At 39.8% G+C, this 27,909-nt stretch overlaps 3 protein-coding genes across 10 annotated transcripts in view; 2 read left to right on the top strand and 1 right to left on the bottom strand.

Annotated features, from left to right (window-relative positions):
• The first annotated feature begins 189 nt into the window (after positions 1 to 189).
• Positions 190 to 22,999, top strand: MTIF2 (mitochondrial translational initiation factor 2). Of its 6 annotated transcripts, none has more exons than XM_055540120.1 (15): positions 232 to 368; positions 794 to 884; positions 2,655 to 2,880; positions 3,240 to 3,351; positions 3,965 to 4,136; positions 4,610 to 4,770; positions 5,710 to 5,886; positions 11,840 to 11,979; positions 14,753 to 14,877; positions 16,239 to 16,443; positions 16,765 to 17,017; positions 17,645 to 17,785; positions 19,660 to 19,824; positions 21,912 to 22,052; positions 22,774 to 22,999. In XM_055540120.1, the coding sequence occupies exons 3-15, from the start codon at positions 2,662 to 2,664 to the stop codon at positions 22,944 to 22,946; spliced, it is 2,184 nt and encodes a 727-aa protein (XP_055396095.1). In that variant the 5' UTR covers positions 232 to 368; positions 794 to 884; positions 2,655 to 2,661; the 3' UTR covers positions 22,947 to 22,999. The 6 variants fall into 6 exon arrangements, with proteins under 6 accessions (XP_055396094.1, XP_055396095.1, XP_055396097.1 ...); XM_055540122.1 differs by having other exon boundaries at positions 794 to 963; XM_055540121.1 differs by having other exon boundaries at positions 307 to 325.
• An 860-nt stretch (positions 23,000 to 23,859) lies between these two features.
• On the bottom strand, positions 23,860 to 26,039 carry RPS27A (ribosomal protein S27a). Its single transcript, XM_055540131.1, has 5 exons — positions 25,870 to 26,039; positions 25,427 to 25,481; positions 24,950 to 25,035; positions 24,445 to 24,576; positions 23,860 to 24,042 (listed from the first exon to the last, which is right to left on the bottom strand). The coding sequence occupies exons 1-5, from the start codon at positions 25,915 to 25,917 to the stop codon at positions 23,893 to 23,895; spliced, it is 471 nt and encodes a 156-aa protein (XP_055396106.1). The 5' UTR covers positions 25,918 to 26,039; the 3' UTR covers positions 23,860 to 23,892.
• Positions 26,040 to 26,297: 258 nt separating this feature from the next.
• CLHC1 (clathrin heavy chain linker domain containing 1) overlaps positions 26,298 to 27,909 on the top strand; it is a 34,290-nt gene continuing 32,678 nt past the window's right edge. The window contains exon 1 of one of the 3 annotated variants that reach the window (XM_055540127.1): positions 26,298 to 26,495. The gene's annotated coding sequence lies outside the window, so the exon portion shown is untranslated. Of the gene's footprint in view, positions 26,496 to 26,679; positions 26,791 to 27,909 lie in introns of those variants that run through there. The other 2 variants (XM_055540126.1, XM_055540128.1) reach the window with 2 other exon arrangements.

Genomic DNA, 27,909 nt, shown 5'->3' with positions numbered 1-27,909 from the left:
GCATTTCCCCCTTTTTGGAAGTATGTGTTTTAAGGACTTATTTCTCCCACATTTCCCCGTTTAACTTTCCCTTGAGCGTACTCATGGAGGCCACTCACGCCCCCAGAGTTGCAGTAATTTACTTTCTAGGAAGGGAAGTGATTTGTGAAAGCGATTATTCATCCACGCACAGCAACACGGGTACGGCTTCGACAAAGGTTACAACTGCTGTTCCGAAGTAGGGACTTCTGAATTCCGAGTAGAGCCGCTTCCGGCGGCAACGGAAGCCGGAGAGGGACCGTTTCAGGGACGGACTGGCTGATGGACTGTCCTGCCGGTCCGGAAGGTGATCTCCGCCCCCTTCAGAATCCCGAAGTCCTGGGTCCTAGGTAGGAGCTAGGTGAGGGGCCGAGGGGTGGGTCCCTTAGCCGGGTCGTACTGGGTGGCGTGTATTGTATTTGGCCTAAAGTGTCAGCGGCACAGATGATGAACATTGCGCATTCGGGAGCCTTTCCATGATGCACCTAATCCGTGCGTGACCCTGCTTTAGGCATGATGAAGGAGTTATCCAGCCGGAAGCAGAGGGCTGCTTCCCTTCCCTGAGCGCCGCGGCAGGTGTTCCCCAGTCCCCCGCCTCCGCTGTATTCGATGCTTATGGGGCTCGGGTTCCAGGTGAAGCTACCTAAGATCCGTCATTCTTGTATAGTGACTTATTTTTACCTTGCATTTGCACATAAAGTCCAAGGTTTTCAACTGTTTCATTCAGATGTTTGGACCAACGCAACTACATTACTTCCAACATCTTTTTTTTCAGGTTTCATAATAAGAATATCCTAGCGGCAAAGGAACACCGGAATTGGGAGTCAGAAAGCTTGGGTTCTAGTTCTGACTGTCAGCAATTAGCGGTATGACTTTGGAGAAGGCTTTTTGAGCTCTCTGGACTCCATTTTCCTTTTCTATAAAACGAGAGGCTTGGAATAAGTGGCAAGTTTTCCTTCCAGTTTGGGTATTTGGTTTATTGCCGCCGCCAGCCCCCCGCCATGTGTTTTTCGAATATCTGCCTCAGTGAAATATCTGTGCTTTGGTTAATCTCCATGAAGGACCTTTCCTACCACTGCATTAATTCGTGTCCTTGTTAAATCTGGTTTTAGACTCATTTAAAAAAAAAAACAAAAAACTACCCCCCGCCCCCAACCCGCCCGAGAAATTCTGTGCTTTTTGAGCGCTCTACTTCATCCCTCAGGGAAATGTACCCAAATAAGATTGTTTAAATGTGCCTTTCTTGAGGTGTTTAAGAATCATTATACTGGAACATTTTAGAGACAGTGAACTCCAGAGGAAGTGACTCTGGCTTCTTAAACTTTGAATCAACAACCTCAAATGCAGTCCCTAGAAGATGGTGCTAAGGAAATGTTTGCCAAGGAGAAAAGTAGTACTTCTTATGTTCTTTTAGTTGCTCCTTGCTTTAAACACTGAAAAAAAAAAAAAAAAAAAGCTGTAGAAATGCAGTCTTGTGATCAGAAGAAATAGACTCAAGGAGGAAAAGACTGTACTACTGAGTTCTGAGCTATACTGTTGAGTTCGATTGTGAGTTTCTCAATAAACTCTTCTTTCATCTGAAGAGTAGTATTCAGGGGCTTCCCTGTTGGTTTTATGGTTAAGAATCCTACTGCCACTGCAGGAGACACAGGTTTGATCCCTGGTCCGGGATGATTCCTCTTGCCAAGGAGCAGCTAGGCCCATGCATTGCAACTACTGGGCCAGTGTTCTAGAGCTCCCCACTCACAACTACAGATCTCACGGGGTGCAGCTGCTGAAACCCTTGTGCCTAGAGGCTGTGCTCTGCAGTGAGAGAAGCCACCACATTGAGAAGCCTGGGCACCTCAACTAGAGAGTAGCCCCCACTCACTACAACTAGAGCCAGCCCATGAGCAGCAACATAGACCAGCACAGGCAAAAATAAATAAATCTTAAAAAAAACAAGAGTGATCAAAAAACGTTATTCATTAGGCATTTATTGGATGCCTTCTTCCCACTCTGTTACGTCCATTTTTGGGAAAGAGCTATGGAAGAACAGAAAATGTTAGGGTTGAAAGACATTTCCAAGTAGAGAAAGCATATGCAAAGGTTCAAAGATTAGATGACGACCATCAGAGATTATATGTGGGACAGAGCAACAAAAATTGGGGAGGTAGGCATGAGGGAAATATAAGATTGTAAGAGATGAAGTGAGAGACTAACAGAAGGCAGATAATGAGCCCTTATATAGCATGTTTTGAAGTTGTATATTAAACTGCGGATAATCCCCTTCCAGCCCCCACAAAGGATGTTTAGCAAAGAGTTGATGAGTTCAAATTTGTGTTAAAAAATCACTCTAGTTATGATTTGGTTAGTTGATGTTTCAAGAAAAAAGAGCCCTTCTAAGTTATTGTGTGTCAGTGTTACTGACATACAAAATCATAAGAATACTAATAGTAATAGTTAATATCTAGAGAATACTTGGTACGACATCCCATCTCTCTGACTGGACTGTGAGCTCGCTCACGGTGGGAACCCAGTTTTACTCATTGTTGAAACACGAGCACAGCACTTTTCGTGCAGTACATATCCTATTAACGTTTCCTAGCTTGATTTCAATATTGACCCCAATATTCTTTTAAAACTTTTTTTCTTAGGAGAAACATGAACCGGAAGATACTGAAGTTGGAGAACTTGCTACGGTTTCACACTATTTGTAGGCAGCTGCACAGCCTGTGTCAAAGTAGAATGTTGGCACAGTGGAGGCACATGTTTTCATCTGCTTATGCAGTGCAGACGGCTCAGCTGTACACCCTACCCTGGCAAACAGATGCACTCCTCAGGGCTGCATTATCTCAACGTAGGCTTCTGGTGACAAAGAAGGTATTTAGAGATTTCTCTGTTATTTGATCTGAGATGAAAGTTCCTAGACTGATGAGTAGAAGTCCATTTTGAGTATTTTGTCATTTATGAAATCTTTATGCCTTAATGTTATACTCCAGGCAATCAATCTTTGTGAGGAAGGGAGGTTCTAGTTAGCTGTTTAGTAATATTGATGAATTTGATGACTTACATCAGTATATAACCGTGAATTAAGAATGCAAGATTTTAAATTTTAGTCTGAGGTTTAACTACTTATGGGAGAGTTGGTAGAACTAGGAGCCATGACTGTGGTATATATTCCAGAATAAATCTCAAAGTTTTTTCTTCCTTCTTCTTTATGCATTCTGAATATTTAATAGGAAAAAAGATCACAGAAATCTCCATTACCTTCAACAAAATCTAAAAAGGAGGTGGAGGTGTGGCTTGGAATGACTGTTGAGGAGTTGGCCAGAGCAATGGAAAAAGACATAGGTGAGCCAGATAATTTTATAAGGAAAAATAGGGAAACATTTTCCAATAAATATGGAATACCTGGTATTTTATTTGCAGTGAGATTCAGGTATTTAAGGATGAAAATTAGACTGGTGGTTTAAAAAGATGTTAAGTAATTCCAATATTTTTCACGTTAGGCAACAGTTCCTAATTAGTTTCTTGGCTCTTTGCCAAATATAGTTCTCCAAGATTTTGTTTTAATAAAAGTGGGATTTTTTAAAAATTTGAATGAAACTTTCTCAGAAGTCTTGTGGGCTATTAGAATAAGTCCAAAGGATGTTTTTGGACTGAGAGACTGTTTATACTCATTTACTTTCCCTTTGTTTATCTGTAATTTTCAAATTTTCTTCTTGCACTCATTTTGACAATATTTGTAGTGTAGTACAGGCAAAAAAATATTTGTAGTAATGACTATACAGTACAATAATTACAATACAGTGTAGTAACAATGCAACTTAAAAAAATTATTTATTTGGCTGCTCCACGTCTTGGTTATGGCATGCAGAATCTTTAGTTGCAGCATCTGGGATTTTTTTTTTTTTTAGTTGTGTTTAATTCATGATCCTAAAAGGTTTTATCTTGTTTCACCCAGACTGTGTATATGAATCTTTAATGAACACTGCTGTTGACATAGATTCACTAGAAACACACTCACGTTTAGATGAAGTCTGGATCAAAGAAGTGATAAAGAAGTCAGGAATGAAGTTAAAATGGAGCAAATTAAAACAAGACAAAGTCAGAGAAAATAAAGATGCTGTCAAAAGGTAAAATTTAACTGTGTAAATTGGGGGAAGGAGACAACATTGGTTTTTTTTTTCACACTTTTTAATGGAAAGATTTGACTTAAAATTTCTTTTGCAATTAAAATGATCTGTGAGTATATGTTAAACTTTTATTCAAAGTACTTAAAGCATCAAAAAGTGTATTTGCAGGTTATTATAAAACTCTAAGGGTTATTTTTCTTAGTTTTCTGATTTATGTGTACTGATCCTGAATTTTAAAATTTCATTCAGTTCTGCTTATTGTTATTAAGATGCCAACAGCAGGTGGGCAGTCATTGTATATATCATCATAAGTCACTGGTATGCATAGAAGAGGAAAATAGTTGTATCTAATCCGAGCTGTATGTTGGGTTTTGTTGTTAAAGGTAGTGCACAGAGGTAACTGCAAATCAGTTCATAGGCTATAAAGTGTATCTGATATTTAAGAAATGAAACTCCTTTGCTGTTAATTGTAGGCCCCAGGCAGATCCAGCTTTATTAATCCCAAGGTCCCCAGTTGTTACTATAATGGGCCATGTTGATCATGGGAAAACGACGTTACTTGACAAACTGCGAAAAACTCAAGTGGCAGCAATGGAAGCTGGAGGCATCACTCAGCACATTGGTGCCTTTCTTGGTATGAACACAAATCACTTTACAATGTGCTTGGGAACCCCACATATTATTTTATTAAACCAGGTATCATAGTATAAGTATACAAATTTAAAGTAAAAGAAAGGCTAAAGCTTAAAGCCATTAGATGAAATGTACAGCAGGTGGCTGGTAAAGGTTATTTTGTATGTAGTATAAGACGAAAATTATACCTTTTTTATTCTAGCCCATTCTTCAATTCAGTTCAGTTCAGTCGCTCAGTTGTGTCCGACTCTTTGCGACCAGTGAGCCTAAGACTCTTCAATACTAGGTTGGGATAGTGTTACCACTCGTAATTAAATAACAGCTGTCATTTGCTGAACACCTAGCATGTGCCCAGCTGTATTCTGAGAACCTTGTATGCTTTATCTTTTTTATCTTCACAACAGCATCGTGAGGTAGGTATTAGTAGTCCTATATACATGTAAAGAGGCTGAGACTTGTTTAGGTTAAGCTACTTGCTTCAAAGTACACAGCTAGTAAAGTGGCAAAGCCAGGATTTAAACCCAATGCTATAGGACTCAAATCCTGAGCTTCTAACTGTACTAAATTGCTTGTTGTTCAAAGCAGTTGTGCAGCTCTTGTTTGCTAATGTAGGAGTGGCTGCCTATACAACTATCAGTCTGTTTTTTCCTCTAGATTTCAATTGGTATTTTATTATAATATATACATTTATATTATATGTATACTGTTATACATTTATATTATAGTCTAGAAATAGGAATAGTTTGAAATGATTACGTAAAAAGAAACTCTAAAGGTCTCACTGGTATGTTATCACTTCATTGTGGATTGATGATCTGTATTGTTCTAATTAAGATTAATGGAAAGAATAAAATTATTTTGAAGAATTATTAATTGTGTTGATAAGGTCATGTATGTTCTTATTTGAGTCCTTAGTGATCTTGTATTTCTGTTTCCACAGTCTCTTTGCCCTCTGGGGAAAAGATAACCTTTCTTGATACTCCAGGACATGCTGCTTTCTCAGCAATGCGAGCCAGAGGCGCTCAGGTCACTGACATTATTATATTGGTGGTAGCTGCAGATGATGGAGTGATGAAACAAACTGTAGAATCCATTCAGCATGCCAAAGATGCTCACGGTACTGTGTGGTTGACTTCCTGTATGAGGAAGGAAGTTGCTTTTTTCCTTAAAGGATCTACTAAATAGAGTTACTGTTTTTACATGTTGCTCATTTAGTCTTCCTGGGAATTCCAGGATTATTATACCTGTTTAACAGGTAAGACTCAAAGAAAGTTGAATTGTTTTGCTAAAGACATTATCTACTAAGAAGAGTGTAGCAGGATTCAACTTGGGACTTGTGACCACAAATATAGTCCTTGCTCTACTGTTTACTTACTTGGCATGGTATAACAATTTTAACAGTCTCAAATGACTTTTGAAAAGATTTTTATCAATGAAATTTAAAACAGATATAAAAAATAAGCCTAGAATAATAAACTCCTATGTATCCATTGACTAAATTCATTAGGAGTTCCAAACAGTGATATTCTGAATTCTTCTCTAAAAAGAGACTTTTCCCTCATCTGCTTTAAATAAGTTTTTATTTGGTCAAAGGTATAAAATTGAAACTTTTGGAAATCACTTGGCTTCTTCCTTTTTTCTCCATTTAAAAATTGTAATAGTAAACACCACACATATATTTTGTACATTCATTCTTATTCTGAAATGACCTTACACTCACTGAAAAAGTACTGTTGTCTTGAGAAAATGTACCTGACAGAGTGCGTCATGTTCCCTTAGGTTTGTTGGCAAGTTTAAAAAGAAAGGTTGACAGTCATTGATCTAGTCCAGTTTTTTATTTTTCATCTCATAAAGAGGAAAACTAAGACCTAGAAGGTGGCAGGAACTTCTCCCAATTACAGTAAATTTGCATCATGTCTGCATTTGGAATCCAGTCTTCTAGCTTCTGTGTTCCTCTTGTTAATTTTTAATTTCTCAAAGTTGCTTTTGTGGAATGGGCTATGTTCTTAATGATCCTAAGGAATGTAACAAATATGAGTGCGAAATCTGTCAGGGATCCCATAACAAAGCAGTTGGTTGAGACAGGATAAATTCCTTATATCAGGCTTCCTGTACCTGTTCTCTTGGTGTCTGTTAAGTTCAAGCTCGTCGATATAGAATGTACTTTTTCCTAAAGTAGGTTGTGGATTGCATAGCTCTTTTGTGTCTGTTTTCAATTTCTGTTCCTTTGATAACTGAGAACATTGTAGACTTGGTGAAACCTAACCAGAGAATTACCTGTATTTTGTGTGAGTTCTCTAATGAGAGGGTATATTTGGTAATGACAAGTAGATGATTAGATTATTTGATTCATTCATTAAGTACACATTTATTGAGACTCTATTATGTGTCAGTCACTGAGCTAAGTGTATGAAGAAAGAGTTGCTGTAAATCCTGAAAGGAAGTTTACAATAATGACCCTTAGCCCTTGGTGAGATGTTGGGTTTTAACAGTGAGTTAAAAGCTTCTGAAAAGAAGAGGCGGATGATCTAGTGGTGGTGGTGGTTGTTCAGTTGCCAAGTCGTATTTAACTCTTTGTCACCCCATGGACTGTAGCATGCCAGGACTTCCTGTTCCTCACCATTTCCCAGAGTTTGTCCAAGTTCATGTCCATTGAAGCAGTGATGCCATCCAACCATCTCACCCTCTGTCACCCTCTTCTCCTTCTGTCTTCAGTCTTTCCAAGCATCAGGGTCTTTTCCAACAAGTTGACTGCATCAGTTGGCCAAAGTATTGGAGCTTCAGCTTCAATATTAGTCTTTCCAGTGAGTATTCAGGGTTGATTTCCTTTGGGATTGACTGGTTTGATCTCCTTGCTGCCCATGGGACTCTCAAGAGTCTTCTCCAGCACCACAATTCAGTTCAGTTCAGTCACTCAGTCGTGTCCGACTCTTTGCCACCCCATGAATCACAGCACGCCAGGCCTCCCTGTCCATCACCAACTCCTGCAGTTCATTCAAATTCACGTCCATCGAGTCAGTGATGCCATCCAGCCATCTCATCCTCTGTTGTCCCCTTCTCCTCCTGCCCCCAATCCCTCCCAGCATCAGGGTCTTTTCCAGTGAGTCAACTCTTCTCATGAGGTGGCCAAAGTATTGGAGTTTCAGCTTCAGCTTCAGTCCTTCCAATGAACACCTAGGACTGATCTCCTTTAGGATGGACAGGTTGGATCTCCTTGCAGTCCAAGGGACTCTCAAGAGTCTTCTCCAACACCACAGTCCAAAAGCATCAGCTATCTTCACAATCCAGCTCTCATATCCATACATGACCACTGGAAAAACCATAGCCTTGGCTAGACGGACCTTTGTTGGCAAAGTAATATCTCTGCTTTTCAATATGCTATCTAGATTGGTCATAACTTTCCTTCCAAGGAGTAAGTGTCTTTTAATTTCATGGCTGCAGTCACCATCTGCAGTGATTTTAGAGCCCCCCAAAATAAAGTCTGACACTGTTTCCCCATCTGTTTCCCATGAAGTGACGGGACCAGATGCCATGATCTTCGTTTTCTGAATGTTGAGCTTTAAGCCAACTTTTTCACTCTCCACTTTTACTTTCATCAAGAGGCTTTTTAGTTCCTCTTCACTTTCTGCCATAAGGGTGGTGTCATCTGCATATCTGAGGTTATTGATATTTCTCCTGGTTATCTTGATTCCAGCTTGTGCTTCTTCCAGCCCAGCATTTCTCATGATGTACTCTGCATATAAGTTAAATAAGCAGGGTGACAATATACAGCTAAAAAGCATCAATTCTTTGGCACTCTGCTATCTTTATGGTCCCACTCTTACATCCATACATGACTACTGGAAAGACCATTGCCTTGACTATACAGACCTCTGTTGGCAAAGTGATATCTTTACTTTTTAATACACTGTCTAGGTTTGTGATAGCTTTCCTGCCAAGAAGCAATCATTTTCTAATTTCATAGCTGCAGTCACCATCTGCAGTGATTTTAGAGCCTAAGAAGAGGAAATCTCACTGCATGCACATTTTCCCCTTTATTTGCTATGAAGTGATGGGACCGGATGACATTATCTTAGTTTTTTGAATGTTGAATTTTAAACCAGCTTTTTCACTTGCTTCTTTCACCTTCATCAAGACATCTTCACTTTCTGCCATTAGGATGGTATCATCTGCATGTCTGAGGGTGTTGATACTTCTTCCAGCAATCTTGATTCCAGCTTGTAACTCATCCAGCTCAGCATTTCTCATGGTGTACTCTGCATACAAGTTAAATAAACAGGGTGACAATATACAGTCTTATACTCCTTTCAATTTTGAACCATTCATTTGTTCCAAATGAGGTTCTAACTGCTGCTGCTTGACCTGCATACAGGTTTCTCAGAAGACAGGTAAAGTATGTGTTAGTCACTTAGTCGTGTCCTACTCTTTTTGACCCCATGGACTGTAGCCCACCAGGCTCCTCTGTCCGTGGAATTCTCCAGGCAAGAATACTGGAGTGGGTTGCCATTTCCTTCTCCAGAGACAGGTAAGGCGGTCTGTTATTCCCATCTCCTTAAGAGTTTTCCACAGTTTGTTATGATCCACACTGTCAGAAGCTTTAGTGTAGTCAAGGAAACAAAGGTAGATGTTTTTTTGGAATTCCCTTGCTTTCTCTATGATCCAGCAAATGTTGGTAATTTGATCTCTGGTTTCTCTGCCTTTTCTAAACCCACCTTGAACATCTGAAGTTCTTGGTTCACATACTGCTGAAGCCTAGCTTGAAGGATTTTGAGCATAACCTTACTAGTATAGGAGATGTGTGCAATTGTCTGATGGTTTGAACATTCTTTAGTGTTGCCCTTCTTGGGAACTGGGATGAAGATTGACCTTTTCCAGTTGTGAGGCCATTGCTTGGTTTTCCAAATTTGCTAACATATTGAATGCAGCACCTTAACAGCATCATCTTTTAGGATTTGCAATGGCTCTGCTGAAATCCCATCACCTCCACTAGCTTTGTTGGCAGCAGTGCTTCCTAAGGCCCACTTGACTTCACACTCCAGAATGTCTGGCTCTGGGTGAGTGACCACACCATCTTGGTTATCCAGTTCATTAAGAATTTTTTGTACAGTTCTGTGTATTCTTGCCATCTCTTCTCGATCTCTTCTGCTTCTATTGGGTCTTTACCATTTCTGTCCTTTCTTATACCTGTCTTAGATGGGTTCCTTTGATATTTCCAGTTTTCTTGAAGAGATCTCTAGTCTTTCCCTCCCCTTCTGTTGTTTTCCTCTTATTTCTTTGCATTGTTCACTGAACAACTGCTTGTTATTTTTGAAACTGTGCGTTCAGTTGGGTGTACCTTTCCCTTTCTCTGTTGCTTTTTGCTTATTTCCTCAGCTATTTGTAAGGCCTCCTCAGACAACCACTTTGCCTTCTTGCATTTCTTTTTCTTTGGAATGATTTTGTTCACTGCCTCCTGTACAGTATTGCAAACCTTTGTCCATAGTTCTTCAGGCACTCTGTTTACTAGATCTAATCCCTTGAATCTATTCATCACCTCCACTGTATATTTATAGAAGATTTGATTTAGTTTGTACTTGACTGGCCTAGTGGTTTTACTTGCTTTCTTTAGTTTAAGTCTGAATTTTGCTCTGAGGAGCTGATGATCTGAGCCACAGTCAGGTCCAGGTCTTGTTTTTGCTGACTGTTTAAAGCTTCTCTGTCTTCATCTACAAAGAATGTAATCAATCTGATTTCTGTATTGACCATTTGCTGATGTCTGGACGTAAAGATGTCTCTAGTGTTGTTGAAAAAGATTGTTTGCTATAACCAGTGCATTCTTTTGTCAGAATTCTGTTAGCCGTTACCCTGCTTCATTTTGTACTCCAAGGCCAAACTAGCCTGTTACTCCAGGTATCTGTTGACATCCTACTTTTGCATTCCAATTTTTATGATAAATAGGACACCTTTTTTTGGTGTTAGTTCTAGGAGGTCTTGTAGGTCTTCATAGAACTGATCAACTTCAGCTCTTTTGGCATAGGTGGTTGGGGCATAGATTTGGATTACTGTGATATTGAATGGTTTGCCTTGGAAATAAAATAAGATCATTCTGTCATTTTTGAGATTGCACCCAAGTACTGCATTTCAGATTCTTGTTGATTATGAGGGCTTCTCCATTTCTTCTATTAGCTTCTTGCTCACAGTAGTAGATTTAATGGTCCTCTGAATTCAATTCTTCCATTCCCGTCCACTTTAGTTCACTGATTCCTAAGATACTGTTGTTTATTCCTACCATCTCCTGCTTGACCACCTCCAATTTACTTTGATTCATGGACCTAACATTCCAGGTTCCTATGCAATACTGTTCTTTACAGCATCAGATTTTACTTATATCCCCAGACACATCCACAACTGAGAGTCATTTCTGCTTTGGCCCAGCTGCTTCATTCTTTCTGGAGTAACTGTCCTCCGCTCTTCCCCAGTAGCCTATTGGGCACCTTCTGTTCTGCGGAGCTCACTTTTGGTGTCATATTTTTTTGTCTTTTCATACTGTTCATGGGGTTCTCCAGGCAAGAATACTGCAGTGGTTTGCCATTCCCTCCTCCAGCGGATCATGTTTTGTTAAAACGCTCCACTGTGACCTGTCCATCTTGGGTGGCCCTGCATAGCTTCATTGAGTTACACAAGCCCCTTCACCACGACAAGGTGGTGACCCATGAAAGGGTGATCTCGTGGTAGAGTTGGATTAAAATCTTCTCTTGATCTTTTTTTCTGGAAATTATCTCTAGTGTAGTTGCTGATCCTGCTTTCAGGTTTAAGGATAGGCCTTTCTGTGCCCTTAATACTGTTGTGGTTTTGTTTTTTAATCATCGTTAATTGTCTAGTCTTAATTCAGAATCTTACACTTGCTGTTTTGACATCTCTTATCTGGAATCCTTCATGTGTAGAAAGCAGGGTAGGGTGGGTCTAAAGTGGGTCTTTTGTTAGATAAATACAGTCACTGAGTCAAGAGAAAGCCAGAAAATTTTGTGTTTTGATGTGAATACCTGGAGTTGAAATGCCATCATTTGCACTCTTAACTCTGTTTCTTTCAGTTCCTATTGTCCTTGCCATAAACAAATGTGACAAAGCTGAGGCGGATCCTGAGAAAGTGAAGAAAGAACTGCTAGCATACGATGTGGTGTGTGAGGATTATGGAGGTGACGTTCAAGCAGTGCACGTCTCTGCGCTCACGGTGAGTACAGGTGTGTCGAGATGAGAGTGCTGCGTGAAATGCACGGGGTGCCTTGTAGCTCAAGAACATTTTGACCCACAGAATTTCTGTCATCATTTAAAAATTCTCTCAGAACTCAGTAAAGCTGGTGCCTTTATCCTGGTTTGGCAGATTAGAAATTAGTCTCAGAAAGGTCAGTCACCAGTCCATGAGAATCAGGCTTAAACTGTGCTTTACTTATTATGAGATACTTAGAATGAGGAGAGTAAGTGGTAAATGTTGTAGGGATAGATAGGATAATAGTAGGCTAAAGACTATTTTAAGCAGAAATGAAATTTGGTTGGTAATAAAAAAGTGCCTGTTTTTAAGTGAAAAGTTATAGACTAGGTCTTAGGGCACTTAAGAGAGATTTGACAAGTAAAACTTTTTACTAATACAGTGTTGTAATATTTGGATTCATTCTGTTATTGATTGATCCAGTGCTTCTATGAGTTAAATAACTCTAAGTTTTATAGTGTTATTTGTGATGAATTCCATTTTCTTTTCATTACCAATTATTCTTTTTAAAATAATTTTACTTATCTGTTTATTTTTTCTGTGCTTTTATTTTTTCTGTGCTGGGTCTTCATTGCTGCTCAGGCTTTTATAGTTTTGGCAAGCAGGGGTTACTTTCTAGTTGCGATATGACGGCTTCTCATGGCAGTGGCTTCTCTTGTTGCTGTTCCCGGGCTCTGGAGCACAGGTTCAGTAGTTAGAGCTTACCGGCTTAGTTGCTCCTTGGCATGTGAGATCTTCCTGATCAGGGACCGAACCCTTGTCTCCTGCATTGGCAGGCAGATACTTTACCACTGAGCCACCAGGGAAGCCCATTAAATGACCAGTTATTCTTTTCTGGATAAAAAAACACCAAAGAAACTCAGTGCCTGTTGTGTGACAGCACGTTCCAGCTCTCTTGTCCTCTACGGGTAGCTACTAAGTAACAGTTTTCTTTTTTGTTCAGTCTGACCATATTCCATGGTTTACTCCTAATATGGACTTTTTTCCTTCTGATCATTCACTGAAGAAATTTTACTTTATTTGGCCACCTTCCTCCAGTTAAGTCTCATTTTATCTTTACTTTTCCTAAATTTATTCCTCCAAGATGATTAGAAGTTATGCCTCCATTAATAATAAAACTCTGCCTCTTTTTTTTCTGAAACTCATAAAATGCCACTTTACTTTTTTATCTTTCTACTGTACCTTGATTTTTACTCCACTCTGAAAACTGGCTGGCAAGAAGAGAACATTTGAAGACATGACTGCTTTTTCTGCCTAGATACCATCAGATGAGTGCATAGATAGATGTGACTCTGCTTACATAAACTTGAACGCATGGCAGATATGATTCCTGGGGAGTGGAGGTAAGAGAGTAGCAGGGAAGTAAGATGAGGCCTTCTTTTCCAAGATGGAATAGGTGACTTTACATGCAAAGAAACAACCCCAACTCTCCTTTTCAGAGCAGCATTTTATAAACTGAAATAAATACTAGGGATTAAATAGATGGGTAAACAAGACCAGTCCTGGGTGTTCATTGGAAGAACTGATGCTGAGGCTGAAACTACAATACTTTGGCCACCTCATGTGAAGAATTGACCCATTGGAAAAGACCCTGATGCTGGGAGGGAAATTAGGGGCAGAAGGAGAAGGGGACGACAGAGGATGAGATGGTTGGATGGTATCACCGACTCGATGCACATGAGTTTGGGTGAACTCCAGGAGTTGGTGATGGACAGGGAGGCCTGGCGTGCTGCGATTCACGGGGTTGCAAAGAGCCGGACGCAACTGAGCGACTGAACTAACTAACTAAGCAGAGTGTTTAGTTCGTTTTGTTAAGGTTGTCTCTATTGTTTCACACTTTGTAACAACTGTGAGCAGTCTCTTAGCTGACATGGACAATGGAAAACTCTCTTGCTCATCAATTCCAGTTGCATCACTAGTTAATCAGCTACATGATCTTGGAGCCTTAGAAAGCACAATAAACAGAGATCATTAAAGGTGAAAGAGTCATCTAATCTAGCTCCTTCAATTTACAATTGAGGAAAGGCAATTCAGAGAGTGGAGAAGGAAATGTACACCCACTCCAGTGTTCCTTGCCTGGAGAATCCCATGGACAGAGGAGCCTGGTGGGCTGCAGTCAAGTCCATGGGGTCATAAAGAATTGGACACGACTGCGTGACTGAACAACAACTAATGCAGAGAGGTGAAGTGATTTTCAAGGTTGCACAGCTGAGTAGTTAGAGTGTAGCTTATAGCCTGGGTCTAGTCAGTGCTTTGTCTCCTCATTTATTTAATAAGAATAAGTAGTAGTTCATTGAATTCTTGAGTGATCAAAATGAAATCAGTGAAAGCTTATTTAATTGGCCAGAACTTCAAATGTAAAGTAGCATTGTAAAGAAAGTGAGAGGAAGAAAACTCATCTGTGGAAACTAAGGAATGAGGGTGAAAGAAGCATATGTTTATAAAAGGGTATTGACAAGCACTAGTACCTATTCTTTGAAAAATAATACAGCCACCACTCCTTGCAAGATCTGTCCCAGGGTCAGAGTTTTCTTGCATCTCTCTTTTCTTCCTTCCTTTCCTCCCTCCCTCCCTCCCTTCCTTCTTTCCTTCCTTCTTATAGGTTAATTTCTGTTTTTTATGCTTAAAGAGAAAAGTATCGCTGTCAGGGATTGTTTGACTTTCTGATCCTGGTATTTACATTTACAGATAATATTTATTAATGTATATTAACAACTCCTTTTTGTTTGTTTTTAAGGGTGAAAACATGATGGCTTTGGTAGAGGCAACTATTGCTCTTGCAGAAATGTTGGAATTGAAAGCAGACCCTACTGGTGCAGTTGAAGGAACAGTAATAGAATCTTTCACAGACAAAGGAAGAGGGTAGGTCTGTTAAAATGCATACTTTCTAATAATTTTATTTCATTGTTTTTGTGACCTGATTATATAACCATATATTATTATAAGGATTGCATATTATTAATACATGAACAGTATTTTCAAAGCATTTGTTTTAAAAGGTTTTTATTGCACTGCTACACAGAACCCAACATGCAGTTATCAAGACACCATAGCAACTATGTGTACACATTTAGTAGTCCTATTTAGGTGACTTAGTAGTTCAATTTGTTTGATTTTTGTTTTTTTCCCCACTGACTTAGCTGAATTGGTAAAATCTTATAGGCTAACATAAATTAGAATGAAATAGCAATTGTTGCATTTTTGGGTTTCTAAATCCTTTGTCCTTACCCATTAATATATAGTAAGATTGTTGGAATAGTGTTCTCATCTTTAATTTCCCTCCTTATTAGCAGAAGAGGTCTTTTCACTGCTTAACTTATTAGTTATAGAAAGAGGATTAGGATTTTGTCAAAATACTCAGCTATCTGCACCCTTCACCACCATAACCTTACAAGAAATATTTTTGTGTGTTTTCTTCTGTTTTTAAATTGTGGTAAAAGGTACATAATATTAAATAACCATCTTAACTGTTTTTAAATGTACAGTTCAGTAGTCTTAAGTATATTCATATTGTTGTGCAACAGATCTCTAGAACTCTTATCTTGCGAAACAAACTATTCCCATATAATGTTAATTTCCCCTTTCCCTTCCCCTACCCTTTGGCAACACCTTTCAGTAGTGTTTCTGTGCTTTTCAGTGCTTCAGATATTTTGTATGAGTGGAATCATATAATATTGTCCTTTTTGACTAACTCATTTCACTTAGCATAATGTTCATTTAGGAGGTTCACCCATATTCTAGCATGCAACAGGATTTTTTTTTCTTTTTCAAGGTTATATATTACTGCATTATATGTATATACTGCATGTTCTTTATTGATTCTTCCATTAATGGACACTTAGATTACAATTATGAAAAATGTTTTCATAGTATGAAAATTGAATAGGTTGAAGGCAGGAGGAAAAGGGGACGACATTGGATGAGATGGTTGGGTGGCATCACTGACTCAGTGGACATGAGTATGAGGAAACTCTGGGAGATGGTGAAGGAAGGGGAAGCCTGGCGTGCTGCAATCCATGGGGTCACAAAGAATTGGACACGAATGAGCAACTGAACAGAAAATAGTATGAAAAATTATTTGAGAAGTTAAGAAGTGATGGAATTAACCCTGTTTGTTCATATTAATAAATATTTTGTAATCTCTTAAAGGTATCTTTACTTGAGAAAGTGCTATTACATCCTGATTATGGCATTAAGAATATATGCTTTTATTTTCATATTAGTCCTGTTACTACAGCTATAATTCAAAGAGGAACTTTGAGAAAAGGCTCCATTCTGGTTGCTGGAAAGAGCTGGGCAAAAGTACGCTTAATGTTCGATGAAAATGGCAGAGCAGTCCATGAGGCCTATCCTAGCATGCCAGTGGGAATCATAGGCTGGAGAGACCTCCCTTCTGCAGGAGATGAAATTCTTGAAGTAGAATCTGAGGTATATTAAGCTTAATTCCTATAATGTAGAATATGATATAGTGATTTAAAATGTCAGTCTATAATGTTACAATACAAAATAAGTAATGTTAATCCAGTACTATAACATGTGTGAGTGGCCAGTGATGTCATTTTAGAGTTTGGCTGTAGAATTTTTAGCAATTTGAGATTGGATTTTTAAATAATTTCAAATTTACACAAAGCCTCCATATTAAAGTTTTAATTGGTGGTTTCATATATGAGTTAAGCTAATTTTATAGTGGAGGAAAAAACCAGCAGTTATTGGTTTCTGTTAAGTAATTCCCTTTCTCCCCCTGTAAAGCCAAGGGCACGTGAAGTTGTTGACTGGAGAAAGTATGAGCAAGAACAGGAGAAAAATAAAGAGGATTTAAAATTAATAGAAGAAAAGCGAAAGGAACACCAAGAAGCACATCGGAAAGACCGCGAGAAGTATGGCACTGTGCACTGGAAGGAGAGGTCATATATAAAGTACAGAGAAAAAAGACAGCAGCAGCCCTTAAAGCCGAAAGAGAAACTAGAAAGAGATTCAAATGTGCTTCCTATAATTGTTAAAGGTGACTTTTACAAGATTTTACAACTCATTTTTTGTCATTTTTTCATATTTTGTCATTCTCTTATTAATTTGGACCATAAGCTGAAATGATTTCAGTATTTTGGAAGGGAATTTTTAAAAGCTGAGATATAATTGACATGTAACATTTTCATAATGATTCAATATTTGTATATATGGTGAAATGACCACCATAGTAAATCTAGTTAGCATCTCTCACTAATACATAAATAAAATTTTTCTTGAACACTTTTAAGATTTGCTCTGTTAGCAGCTTTCAAATAAGCAATGCAGTATTATTAACTATAGTCACTATGCTGTATATTACATCCCCATTACATATTTATTTTATAGCTGGAATTTTGTACCTTTTGACCCTCTTCACCCTTTTTGCCCGCCTCCACTGGGGGAGATTTCCTTAAACAATTTTCTTGTGACTTTTGCTGTAAATGTATATCTGGTTCATTATACTTTGTTCAGCTAAGAAGGTATTTATCATGCTAAACCTAAATAAGAATATATTCCATCATAAATGCCATTCTAGTTACTGCTTTAAATAGATTATTATAATTTTGAGTCTGTTAATTCCTAACTCCTAACATCAATATTTTTAAACTTTTGCTGCATTTAGGTGATGTTGATGGTTCTGTTGAAGCCATTTTGAACGTTATGGATACCTATGATGCTTCACATGAGTGTGAACTAGAATTGGTACATTTTGGTGTGGGTGATATTAGTGAAAATGATGTCAACCTTGCTGAAACATTTCATGGTAAGTTTCCCATTTCCTGTTTAACTGTGTTCCCTAGAACACGCTCTGAACCTTTCACTTTTGTCTTTTTTGCTGGCTGCTGACACCTGACATTTACTCCCCATCCACATTCCCCTTCCTGTTGGCAGTCCAGTCCCAGCTCGCGATTGCATCCTGCACAGGATGTGCAGTACTGCAGGCCCAGCCCCGCTGGTCATTGTTGTACTGAACTCTTGGGGAACTATTTCAAGCCCCAGGAGTGCTTCTTGATGTTTTTTTTTCCCAGTGTACCATTACTGCCACCTCATCTCGCCCAGATCCCAAACTAAACCAAGCTTGGTCCTCTCTTTCACTTAGATTTTTGAATGCTCCTGAAATCTGCAGTCAACCTATTCAGTGTTATCTTTTACTTTTGACTGCCTATTTTTGTTCACTTGTAATTTTATAAATTATATTTTTCTTAGATCAAAAGCTCCTTTTAGCTTTAAATACCTCGAAAGCAAGGGGACTATTTATAAGTCAAACTTACGTTATACAGAATGGGGACTCATGACTGCATGACTGTCACTTTGACTAGGTTTAACATCTAGGCAAAGCACCGATTTTACTGAATTAGTGAATCATTTAGGAAGGAGGTACTTCATGACCTAACTTTATTAGAATTAGTTGTTACCTCTACTACTGAAATGGTGTCTTCCATAATGCTAGCTATTTCAAAGTCCTTTATGGGCACTGACTATACTATTAATGTAAATAGCGTGGTGTGTTGAACGATTTCTTAATGACAAGATTTTCAAGGTGGTTGTGTTTTTCTCCTGACTAAGCCATTTGCTTTAATTTTTTCCCTTATTTTAAGGAAAGTGTTTTGCTTTTGCTTCCCCCATTTGTTCTTTGGTAAAATGGTCAGTTCCATGGTACTTCTTTGATTTCTTAAATAACTCTTGAACTTTTCTAATTAAGTAACTACAGTTGACACTTGAACAACATGGTTTTGAACTGTGGGTCCACTTATACATGGATTTTTTTCAGTAGTAAATATTATAGTACTACAAGATCTGAGGTTGTAGATCTGAGGAAGAACCATATTTATATGGAGGGCCAACTGTAAGTTACTCTTGGATTTTCACCTGTCTGGAGGATCAGCATCCCTAACACCTGTGTTGCTTAAGGGTCATGTGTTTTTTTAACATCGTTTGGTCGGCTGAACACTTCAGAGCAAAGCACAAAAGTTGTGGGCTATAAGATTGTAATTCATAACAATTATTAAAATAATGTAATAATACTTTAGCTATAATCATTTTTTTTATTTCTCTGGTGTAAAAATTAACATTTAGCGTATCACCCTGCACCTTTTGGGAGAAGGCAATGGCACCCCACTCCAGTACTCTTGCCTGGAGAATCCCATGGACGGAGGAGCCTGGTGGGCTGCAGTCCATGGGGTCGCTACGAGCCGGACACAACTGAGCGACTTCACTTTCACTTTTCACTTTCTTGCACTGGAGAAGGAAATGGCAACCCACTCCAGTTCTTGCCTGGAGAATCCCAGGGACGGGGGAGCCTGGTGGGCTGCCGTCTATGGGGTCGCACAGAGTCAGACACAACTGAAGCGACTTAGCAGCAGCAGCAGCTGCACCTTTTGGGCACTTTAAACGTTTCCTAAACGAACATTAAACATCATAAAGAACACTTAAAAATCAAAGAAATTTTCCTTGTTTAGTAAGACATAACAGAATTTATATTTTTATTAATTTGAAAACTAGCTTTCATGAGAAAATATAGAATTTCTCTCTCCTACTTGCTTTTAACTTAAATAGAAGCAAAAAATTTAGATTTTGAGTTTTTGCTTGAAAGACTGTTTAATGCAATATTTGTGCTACTTTATTTATGCTTTCCAGGTGTTATATACGGCTTCAATGTGAATGCAGGCAATGTTATCCAGCAGTTGGCTGCAAAAAAAGGAGTAAAAATTAAACTTCACAAAATCATTTACCATCTTATTGAAGATTTGCAGGAAGAACTGAGCAGCAGGTTGCCCTGCATTGTGGAAGAGCACCCAATAGGTGAGTGTTCAGTGAATGGTACTTCTAAACATTCATACCTTATAACACTTGAAAGCAAAGTTTAAGGGGAAACGTATTTCACTGTTTAAATATGTTCACTCTTCCAACACATATCCTGTGTTCTAGAAAAAATGACTACTGTAGATAAGGGTTCAGCATAATTTCATCTGAATTATAAACACCTGGCCTCTGTAAGGTGTTATGCTTTGGCTGTGAGGATATAAAGGCAATAAGGCAGTAAGAATGTGCCCTCTAGTTAGATATAAACAACTCATAATACGAAGTAGACTGGATGGAGGCATAAAGGTTAATAGTGTTGTGGAAGGAGCCATTGATTGTGTCCTGCAACTGGCAGAGAAATCCACCATAAGAAAACTTACATTAAATATTTAACATTTAAAATTATTTTTTCTAACATATCCTTTGGCCAGATTAAAGGCTAAAATTAATTAAGATGGACTGAATCATTTTATGTTTTTTCCTCCCCACATCCAGATTTTCTTGGTTAACTTTTAATTTTGATGATAGTTTTTAAGTTTCCTGAAAAATTACTGGAAAAGTATACAGGACTCACTTCCAGTTCATTTGTTTACATTTTGCCCCATTTGCTTTAGCCCACCCCCTTCCTCCATACACAGTTTTTTCCTGGGCCATTTAATTGTAAATTTGAGGTATTGTATTCATTTGCCCCTAAATACTGGGTTGACCAAAAAGTTCGTTTGTAAAAACCCAAACGAACATTTTGGCCTACCCAGTGTTTGTTATTTTCTAAAACCACAAATATCAAACTTAGGAAATTGAACATTAATACTGTAAGTCAACAGTCCATGTTCATTGTTTCTATAATGTACTTTATAGCTATATATTTTTCCCCTGGTCCAGGATGACAGATTTTCTTCTTTTTTTTTTAATATTTGGCTGCACCAGGTCTTGGTTGCAGCATGTGGGATCCAGCTCCCCAACCAGGGATTATACCTGGGTCCCTGGCATTGGGAGCATGGAGTCTTAGCCACTGGACCACCAGGGATGTTCCTTGTTCTTGTCTTTTTTGACCTTGACATTTTTCAAGTGTTATAGGCCAGTGCGGAGAAGGCGATGGCACCCCACCCCAGTACTCTTGCCTGGAAAATCCCATGGACGGAGGAGCCTGGTGGGCTGCAGTCCATGGGGTCGCAAAGAGTCGGACACGACTAAGCGACTTCACTTTCACTTTTTACTTTCATGCATTGGAGAAGGAAATGGCATCCAGTGTTCTTGCCTGGAGAATCCCAGGGACGGGGGAGCCTGGTGGGCTGCCGTCTGTGGGGTCGCACAGTCGGACACGACTAAAGCGACTTAGCAGCAGCAGCAGCAGCAGCAGCAGCATAGGCCAGTGACTTTGTTAAATGTACTTTAATTTGGATTTGTCTGTTTACTCATGATGAGACAGTATTTGCATTTTTGGTCCACAATGCAGATTTATTTTAGGCTCTTCTGACCTGCTAAACATGATCACACAGAGATTTATTATGTTCTTGTGGTAAGAGCAATTTGGAAAAGTAATATGAGGATTTCTAGGAGGAAGTGAACACCAAATAGCAGTAACCCTAGAAAACTAGTACATTCTAGTGTGTGATACCATGTCGTATTGGAATGTTTCAAATTTCAGTCAGTAAAAAAACTGAGTTAAGTCAGAGATTTAGTACTCTTAAGTGTGTATAATCTACCAGTGGTGAGCTTAATAAGATGATCCAGTTGAGAAACTGTATTGAAGGATGACTGAGAACTAGCTTTTCACGAAGTAGACAGAAATTACTCAATTTACAATCAACTGTTAGCATCTTCTACTGCATTTTATTCAGCCAAAACAGTAAACATGTTTCTTTTGTTCATTCTTTTGGTAAGTACATTTCCAAGGATTTTTATGCTTTTATTTCTTATATTGGCCAGGAAAATAGAGTGGTGCAATCAGAGAAAATCGGGACTTCTTTACCAGAGTTTGTATTTTTTTCCTCACGCCTTTAATTTTTGCTGTGCAGAATGTCAGAAATTACGTTTTTGTCAGAATTTCTGTTTTCAGTGTACTTAACGTTCTCTTCTTCCTAAAGGTGAGGCTTTTATACTAGCTACCTTCTCTGTAACAGAGGGGAAGAAAAAAGTTCCTGTGGCTGGCTGCAGAGTCCAAAAGGGACAGATAGAAAAGCAAAAAAAATTTAAGTTAATCCGCAATGGACATGTTATTTGGAAGGGTAAGCAACATAAAACTGTTTCTATTATATCCAGTCACTAAAAACCTGATTGCGGGTTACTATCTGAGGTCCTTCTCTACCCTAGTCTTAGCTCAGGTCACCTCTTGCTAACTTGTATCTGGCCTCTGGTCCCAATGATTCCCACAGGATTGTTAGTTCCCGTCTTGATTTTCTAAGGTTCTAAAAATTGACCCCAAACTACCTTTCCAGCCATGTGTGCTAAGTTGCTTCAGTTGTGTCTGGCTCTTTGTGACCCTGCAGACTAAGGCCCACCAGACTGTCCAGTTTTTCAGCAAGAATACTGGAGTGGGTTGCCATGCCCTTCTCCAGGGGCTCTTCCAGACCCAGGGACTGAGCCCATGTCTTATATCCCGCACCGGGCAGGCAGGCTCTTTACTAGGGCCACCTGGGAAGCCCTTTGAGCCATGTCTACTTACTTCCATCCTCTAACCACCTTTGCCTGCAGTGTCATCCTGGTTTAGCTCATCCAAGTCCCGAGAACCACCCCATCCCTTGCAGCGTTACCTTTAAAAAGGAAGATTACTACAGCCACGTAACTTTTCTACCCTTTTCCTTGGTATTTAGCCCCATCATGTAACGTGGAAGAAGTGTAAAACCTGTATAATTTTCCTTGTAGTCTGCCGTTGTAGCAGACAACAGTACTTGCTGGATACTTATTTGTTGACTATATGAACCCTATATTTTCTTTTTTCCCCTAAAGGCTCATTAATCTCACTGAAACACCATAAAGATGATACTTCAGTTGTCAAAACTGGAATGGATTGTGGTCTTAGTTTGGATGAAGAAAAGATAGAATTTAAAGTGGGAGATGCTATTATTTGTTACGAAGAAAAAGAAGTTCCAGCCAAGACTTCTTGGGATCCAGGATTTTAAAATTATTTAAAAATATATAAATGATTAAATGTTTTTGTCTTATTATAGAGCAACTAGTTTTGTTTTCCTGAAGGTATAGTTCACCACTCACTTCTGGTCAAAAAGCTCTACCAAGCTTTAACTGATGTTTAACTGTTAAAATACTACAGTCCTAGGAAACCTTATTTAAGGATGCCTACAACTAGAAATCCTCATATGGGAAAATATGGCTAAAGGAAACTATTACTGGTTTATCACTGAATCTTAAAATCAGTTTTAAGTTTCATGTGCTTTAGTTCAGTGATCCTGAACTGTGCTCTAGAGGCAAAATGAGGTACCAATACTATGAAACCATATATTTTAGCATCAACACTACCAGTAAGTAAACATTAGAATTTACACACTTAGCACTGAATAATAGCATGTACCCTTTGCATTGCAAACAGCAAATACTGAGCCAAACCACCCAGAGACTTGGGATGGATTAATTGGCAACTCAGGAGCTCAGCCTTTAAACTTCATTTGTAGGAAACAAGTATTTTGTTGCTTTTTAAGGCAAGGTTGTAATACCAGTTCACACAAACCAGTGTTTCCCAATCTGCAGGGGTGAGGAAGGACATATATAGTTCTTCCCCACCCCCAGGGGTCATCTGGCAATGTGGATAATTTTGGCCGTGGGGAGGGATAGTATGCTCATGGCATCAAGTGGGTAGAAGCCAGGAATGCTGTTCATTATCCTACTGATGCACACCAAGGCACCTACAACCAAGAATTATCGGTCTAAATGTCAATACTGCTAAGGCCAAAATAACTGGCTTAAATCTAAACAAGTGATATTAAATACAACATAATTCTGCAAAGTACAGGTTACTTTAGAAAATCTGATGCTTAAAGTCCACTTTTAAAAGCAATGGAATAAAACCCAACATTTACATGTTAGCTCATATCTTTATTAACCAATATACAATTACTTGTCTTCTGGTTTGTTGAAACAATAGGTCAGACAACATTTGCCACAATAATGTCTGTCAAAGTGACTGGCCATAAAAACTCCAGCACCACATTCATCTGAGGGACACTCCCGGCGAAGGCGACTGATTTTGCCATTCTCATCCACCTAAAAAGCAGAAACTTGCTATTAAGATAATCTTGCAACATATTCTGAAGTCTGGTTTATAAGTGACTCAAAATATTTATCCTTTAAATTACACGACAATGATAGTTTTTAATATTTACAAACCAAAGCATCCCAAATTCTCACCAGTAATTAGTACAACAAAGAGTTGAGTTTTTAAAGTCCAGCCATGCAAGTAATGGACAGAGTTATGACCTGAACCCAACTGACGTTAGAACCCGAAGCTTAGTTGAAATGAAGTAGCTACAGGTCCTCTCCATTACATAAAGCCCAATCAAATACCGAAACAGGAAAAAACTCCAAACTTCTTTAATAAAAAAGAGTTTGAAACCAGAAATGCAAACAAAATTATTCATCTATAGACAAAAAACTTATTTGGCCCACCTTATAGTATTTCAGAACAGCCAATTTAACCTTCTTTCTCTTATGCTTGTTCTTCTTGGGAGTGGTGTAAGACTTCTTCTTCCTTTTCTTAGCGCCACCACGAAGTCTCAACACTAGATGAAGAGTGGACTCCTGTTATTGAGCAGAGAATGAAACAGGCTTTAAAAATGCCTACATTAATGCTAGTGTTCAGAGAAGGGACAACTAGCATCGTGCACCTTCTAACTGGATGTCAAGCACACCCACAGATGATGGAATGTTGGGGGGGCAGTTATCTGATTCTTATATAAACTGCTATAAAAAGGTTAAATAACATCATGGGATGCAATGTGCAAAAATCCAAAATGTAGGGAACTGTAGCAGCACTTCTCAAGTGCTGATGCAGGAATCACCGGGGATACTATTGCTAATTGAATGCTCTTCTCCCTACTTTTGAATACTGGTCAAAACTCCCAGTAGTAAGACATATATTTATACTTAACGGGCTGCTTTCCTCCAAACAGACCTTTTGAATGTTGTAGTCAGACAAAGTACGTCCATCTTCCAGTTGCTTGCCAGCAAAGATCAGTCTTTGCTGGTCAGGAGGAATTCCTAATGGGAAACAAGTTGAATACATAAATTAAATGATAGCAAATTAAACATATCTGCTCAAGATTTACAATCCTGAATCAAGTAAATGGTACTGACAGTCATCAGTGAGTTTTGACTACAGTAAAGGTGTAACTGCAAATGTTCACACATTTTAATCTCATTTACTCTTAATATATGTTAACACAGCCACTTTACAGAAGACGCTAAGAGTGTAAATTAGCCAGCTCGTTTGAATTTACACACGTGAAACGTAAACTGCAGTTTGGCTCCATGCTGATAAACGTTTGTCTACTGTGTTATTCCAAAAGCATTTTCGTACAACGCGTTTCCCAGCAAGTATGTCTAGGGCCTGTCTACAGATCAGTTTTTGAATCAGAAAATATCAACTTGCCTTCCTTATCCTGGATCTTGGCCTTTACATTTTCTATTGTATCCGAGGGCTCGACCTATGAGTTTTAAAACGCAAACATTGGTACCACAGTAAGAAACTTGAAAGTTCCCCAGGAACCGAGCCGGTGGGGGCCGAAGCCTACCTAGGAGACCCCCGGACTGCGTGGCCGGGCCACACGTGCTCGCGCCCACCTACAGGAGCGCCTCCCTCCAACCGCGCGACGCCGACGCCGGCTCCGGCTACCCTGTCGGAACGCCTTGAGGTGACACGCTCGGACTTCAGGCACAGAAAACGCGCCCTAGGCAAACAACCCTCACTTCAAGGTCAGATTTTAGAAGCCCGGCTCACAAACGCGTTGTACGGCGGAAAGCAGCGCGCGTGCAGAAATCCGCCTCAGGCCCTCCCTCCTTCAGGCCGCGGCTTCTCCCCGGCCTGGCCCGTACCTCGAGAGTGATGGTCTTCCCCGTCAGGGTCTTCACGAAAATCTGCATCTTGGCGGCGGTTCCACCTGAGGGTGAGGAAAAGGAGGAGACAGATGAGACCCGGAGACACAGGAGGGGCGATGGCAAGTTACGGGCCAGAGCGCGGCCGCATGCACACACTCACCGCAGATGGCGGATCCGAAAGGAAGGCCCCGCTCTGGTCCACGAGCTTTCCGGGCGCTCCTGGAGGCCCCGCCTCCTAGGCGGCCACACCAAGTGCCTGAACACTGTCGCAGCGGCTGTCCAGCCACATGCCAGACCAGGTCGTGACCTCATTTCTCCTCCCTCTAGCTTAGCTTATTTCTCACTTTATCCTTCAGAACTTTCTCGAAATAATAGTTTTAAGCAACTTAAAGATGTCTTTAAAAGACTTTCCCCCTGTAGTTGACGTGGCTAAGCGGGCCTTTAAAAGGGGGTGGAGTTAAAGGGGCTTCACGAGGAGAAGGGAGGAAATGGCAGTGTCTTCTGGGAATTGTAGTTTCCATTGCTTTCTTTTCGGCAGGACTACTTGTCCCAAGATGCAGTTCCGCACCTCCCGGCTCCGTAGTTACTATCGCCTAGCGGTGGGTTTGGAGAAAGGGATTAAGGTGAGGAGAAAGAGGCAAGACTTCGGGGAGATGGAAACGGGTCAGAAGTGAAGAGGAGGGAAGGTTAAGAGGCTGGAGAAGAGCAGGGGGACCAAAAGTGTCGTCACCCACCAACAGAGGCGGTGAGGGGCGGAGGATCAGCGGTCTACCACCAGAAGCTCCCAGGGCCTTCAAGAGAGGGGCCTTCCAGTGGCCAGCTCCAGGCCACCAGAAAAATAGGTGGTGTCCTCAACCCCTTAGGCTCTCCTAGTTTGCGGAAGAGCCTGTCTTGTATGTCACTACGCAGTGTGAAAAGGTTTAGTATATTAAGTTTCAGGAGTTTTCAGATTTTCAAATGAAGTCATATGGGAAGGAAACCCGATGGAAGTTTATTTACTGCAGAATCTCCAAGTTTGGACGTTGGGAGCTGTAAAAGTCCTAAGAGGAAGTTTTTGGAGTATGTGTAGGGTGCTCTCCTGGCAAGGCAGGCGGGTTAGCGAGCTAAACCTTTGCTACGCGTTTGTGCTTAGTCCTGTTCCGACTGTGCGACCCCATATGCTAAGCAGGCCAGGGCCCTCTGTCCATGGAATTTTTCAGGTCAAAAATACTAGAATGGGTAGCCATTTCCTTCTCCAGGGGATCTTCCCACCCAGGGATCAAACCCAGGTCTCCTGCAGTGCCAGTGGTTTCTTTACCTGCTGAGCCATACGGCCTTTTGCCATGTGTACCCTACTAATGTCTTTATCTCTCTGCCGTTCTCTGCTTCCTCATCCCCAAATTCAGGCTTCTTAATTTTCTCTGTCCCCAGTCGTCTTCTAACCCACCTTTATTTTGCCGCCAAAGTATTCTAAAAAGTAAAAATGATTATGTCATTATGCTATTTCACCGTCAAGATAGAACCCAAATTCCTTAGTGTGATAGTGAACCTCTGCCTTCCTTAGAGCCTAATCTTCCAAAGCCATTACTCGCTTTATGCTTTATTAACATTGAGCTAATTGAAGTTCCTGACATGTTTTTCCTACTTTGGCACTTCTGAGGAATCCATTTCTTCTCTCTGGTACACTCTTCATCCCATATTCTGCCAATTAATCTCCACTTTTACAGCAGAACTCCTTGAGAGTTGTTTATACTCATTGTCTCTTTAATTCTTTTCCTTCCATTGACTGAACCCACTTCTGGGGACAGGCTTTTTGTCTCCCCTCCTATTCCAACTGAATAACTGTGGGAATAACCTCCGTGTTGCTAAATTCAATATCCATTTAATCTTCTTTGACCTGTCAGCAGCGTTTGACCCAGTGGATCATGCCTTTCTTCTTTGAAACACTTTCTTCACCTGATTGACTTCCATCTCCGTAGACCCTCTTTTCCAGGCTGTTTTGCTGCTTCCTCCTTATCTGCTAGACCTCTAAGCTTTGAAGTGCCCCTCAAGGCCCCG

This window comes from Bubalus kerabau, chromosome 11 (assembly GCF_029407905.1).
Source record: "Bubalus kerabau isolate K-KA32 ecotype Philippines breed swamp buffalo chromosome 11, PCC_UOA_SB_1v2, whole genome shotgun sequence".
NCBI classification, from domain to species: domain Eukaryota; kingdom Metazoa; phylum Chordata; class Mammalia; order Artiodactyla; family Bovidae; genus Bubalus; species Bubalus kerabau.
The sequence above is the reverse complement of the archived record's forward strand: the minus strand, read 5'-3'. Positions and strand labels throughout refer to the sequence as shown.

Excerpts from the sequence above, each read along its gene's own strand:
- MTIF2 (XM_055540119.1), top strand. The coding sequence starts at position 301 with ATGGACTGTCCTGCCGGTCCGGAAGGTGATCTCCGCCCCCTTCAGAAT. Across the intron at positions 2,881-3,239 it reads GGCTTCTGGTGACAAAGAAG|GAAAAAAGATCACAGAAATC; the intron begins GTATTTAGAGAT and ends AATATTTAATAG. Across the intron at positions 11,980-14,752 it reads TGCACGTCTCTGCGCTCACG|GGTGAAAACATGATGGCTTT; the intron begins GTGAGTACAGGT and ends TTTGTTTTTAAG.
- RPS27A (XM_055540131.1), bottom strand. The coding sequence starts at position 25,917 with ATGCAGATTTTCGTGAAGACCCTGACGGGGAAGACCATCACTCTCGAG. Across the intron at positions 25,482-25,869 it reads GGAAGACCATCACTCTCGAG|GTCGAGCCCTCGGATACAAT; the intron begins GTACGGGCCAGG and ends TAAAACTCATAG. Across the intron at positions 25,036-25,426 it reads CAAGATCCAGGATAAGGAAG|GAATTCCTCCTGACCAGCAA; the intron begins GCAAGTTGATAT and ends GTTTCCCATTAG.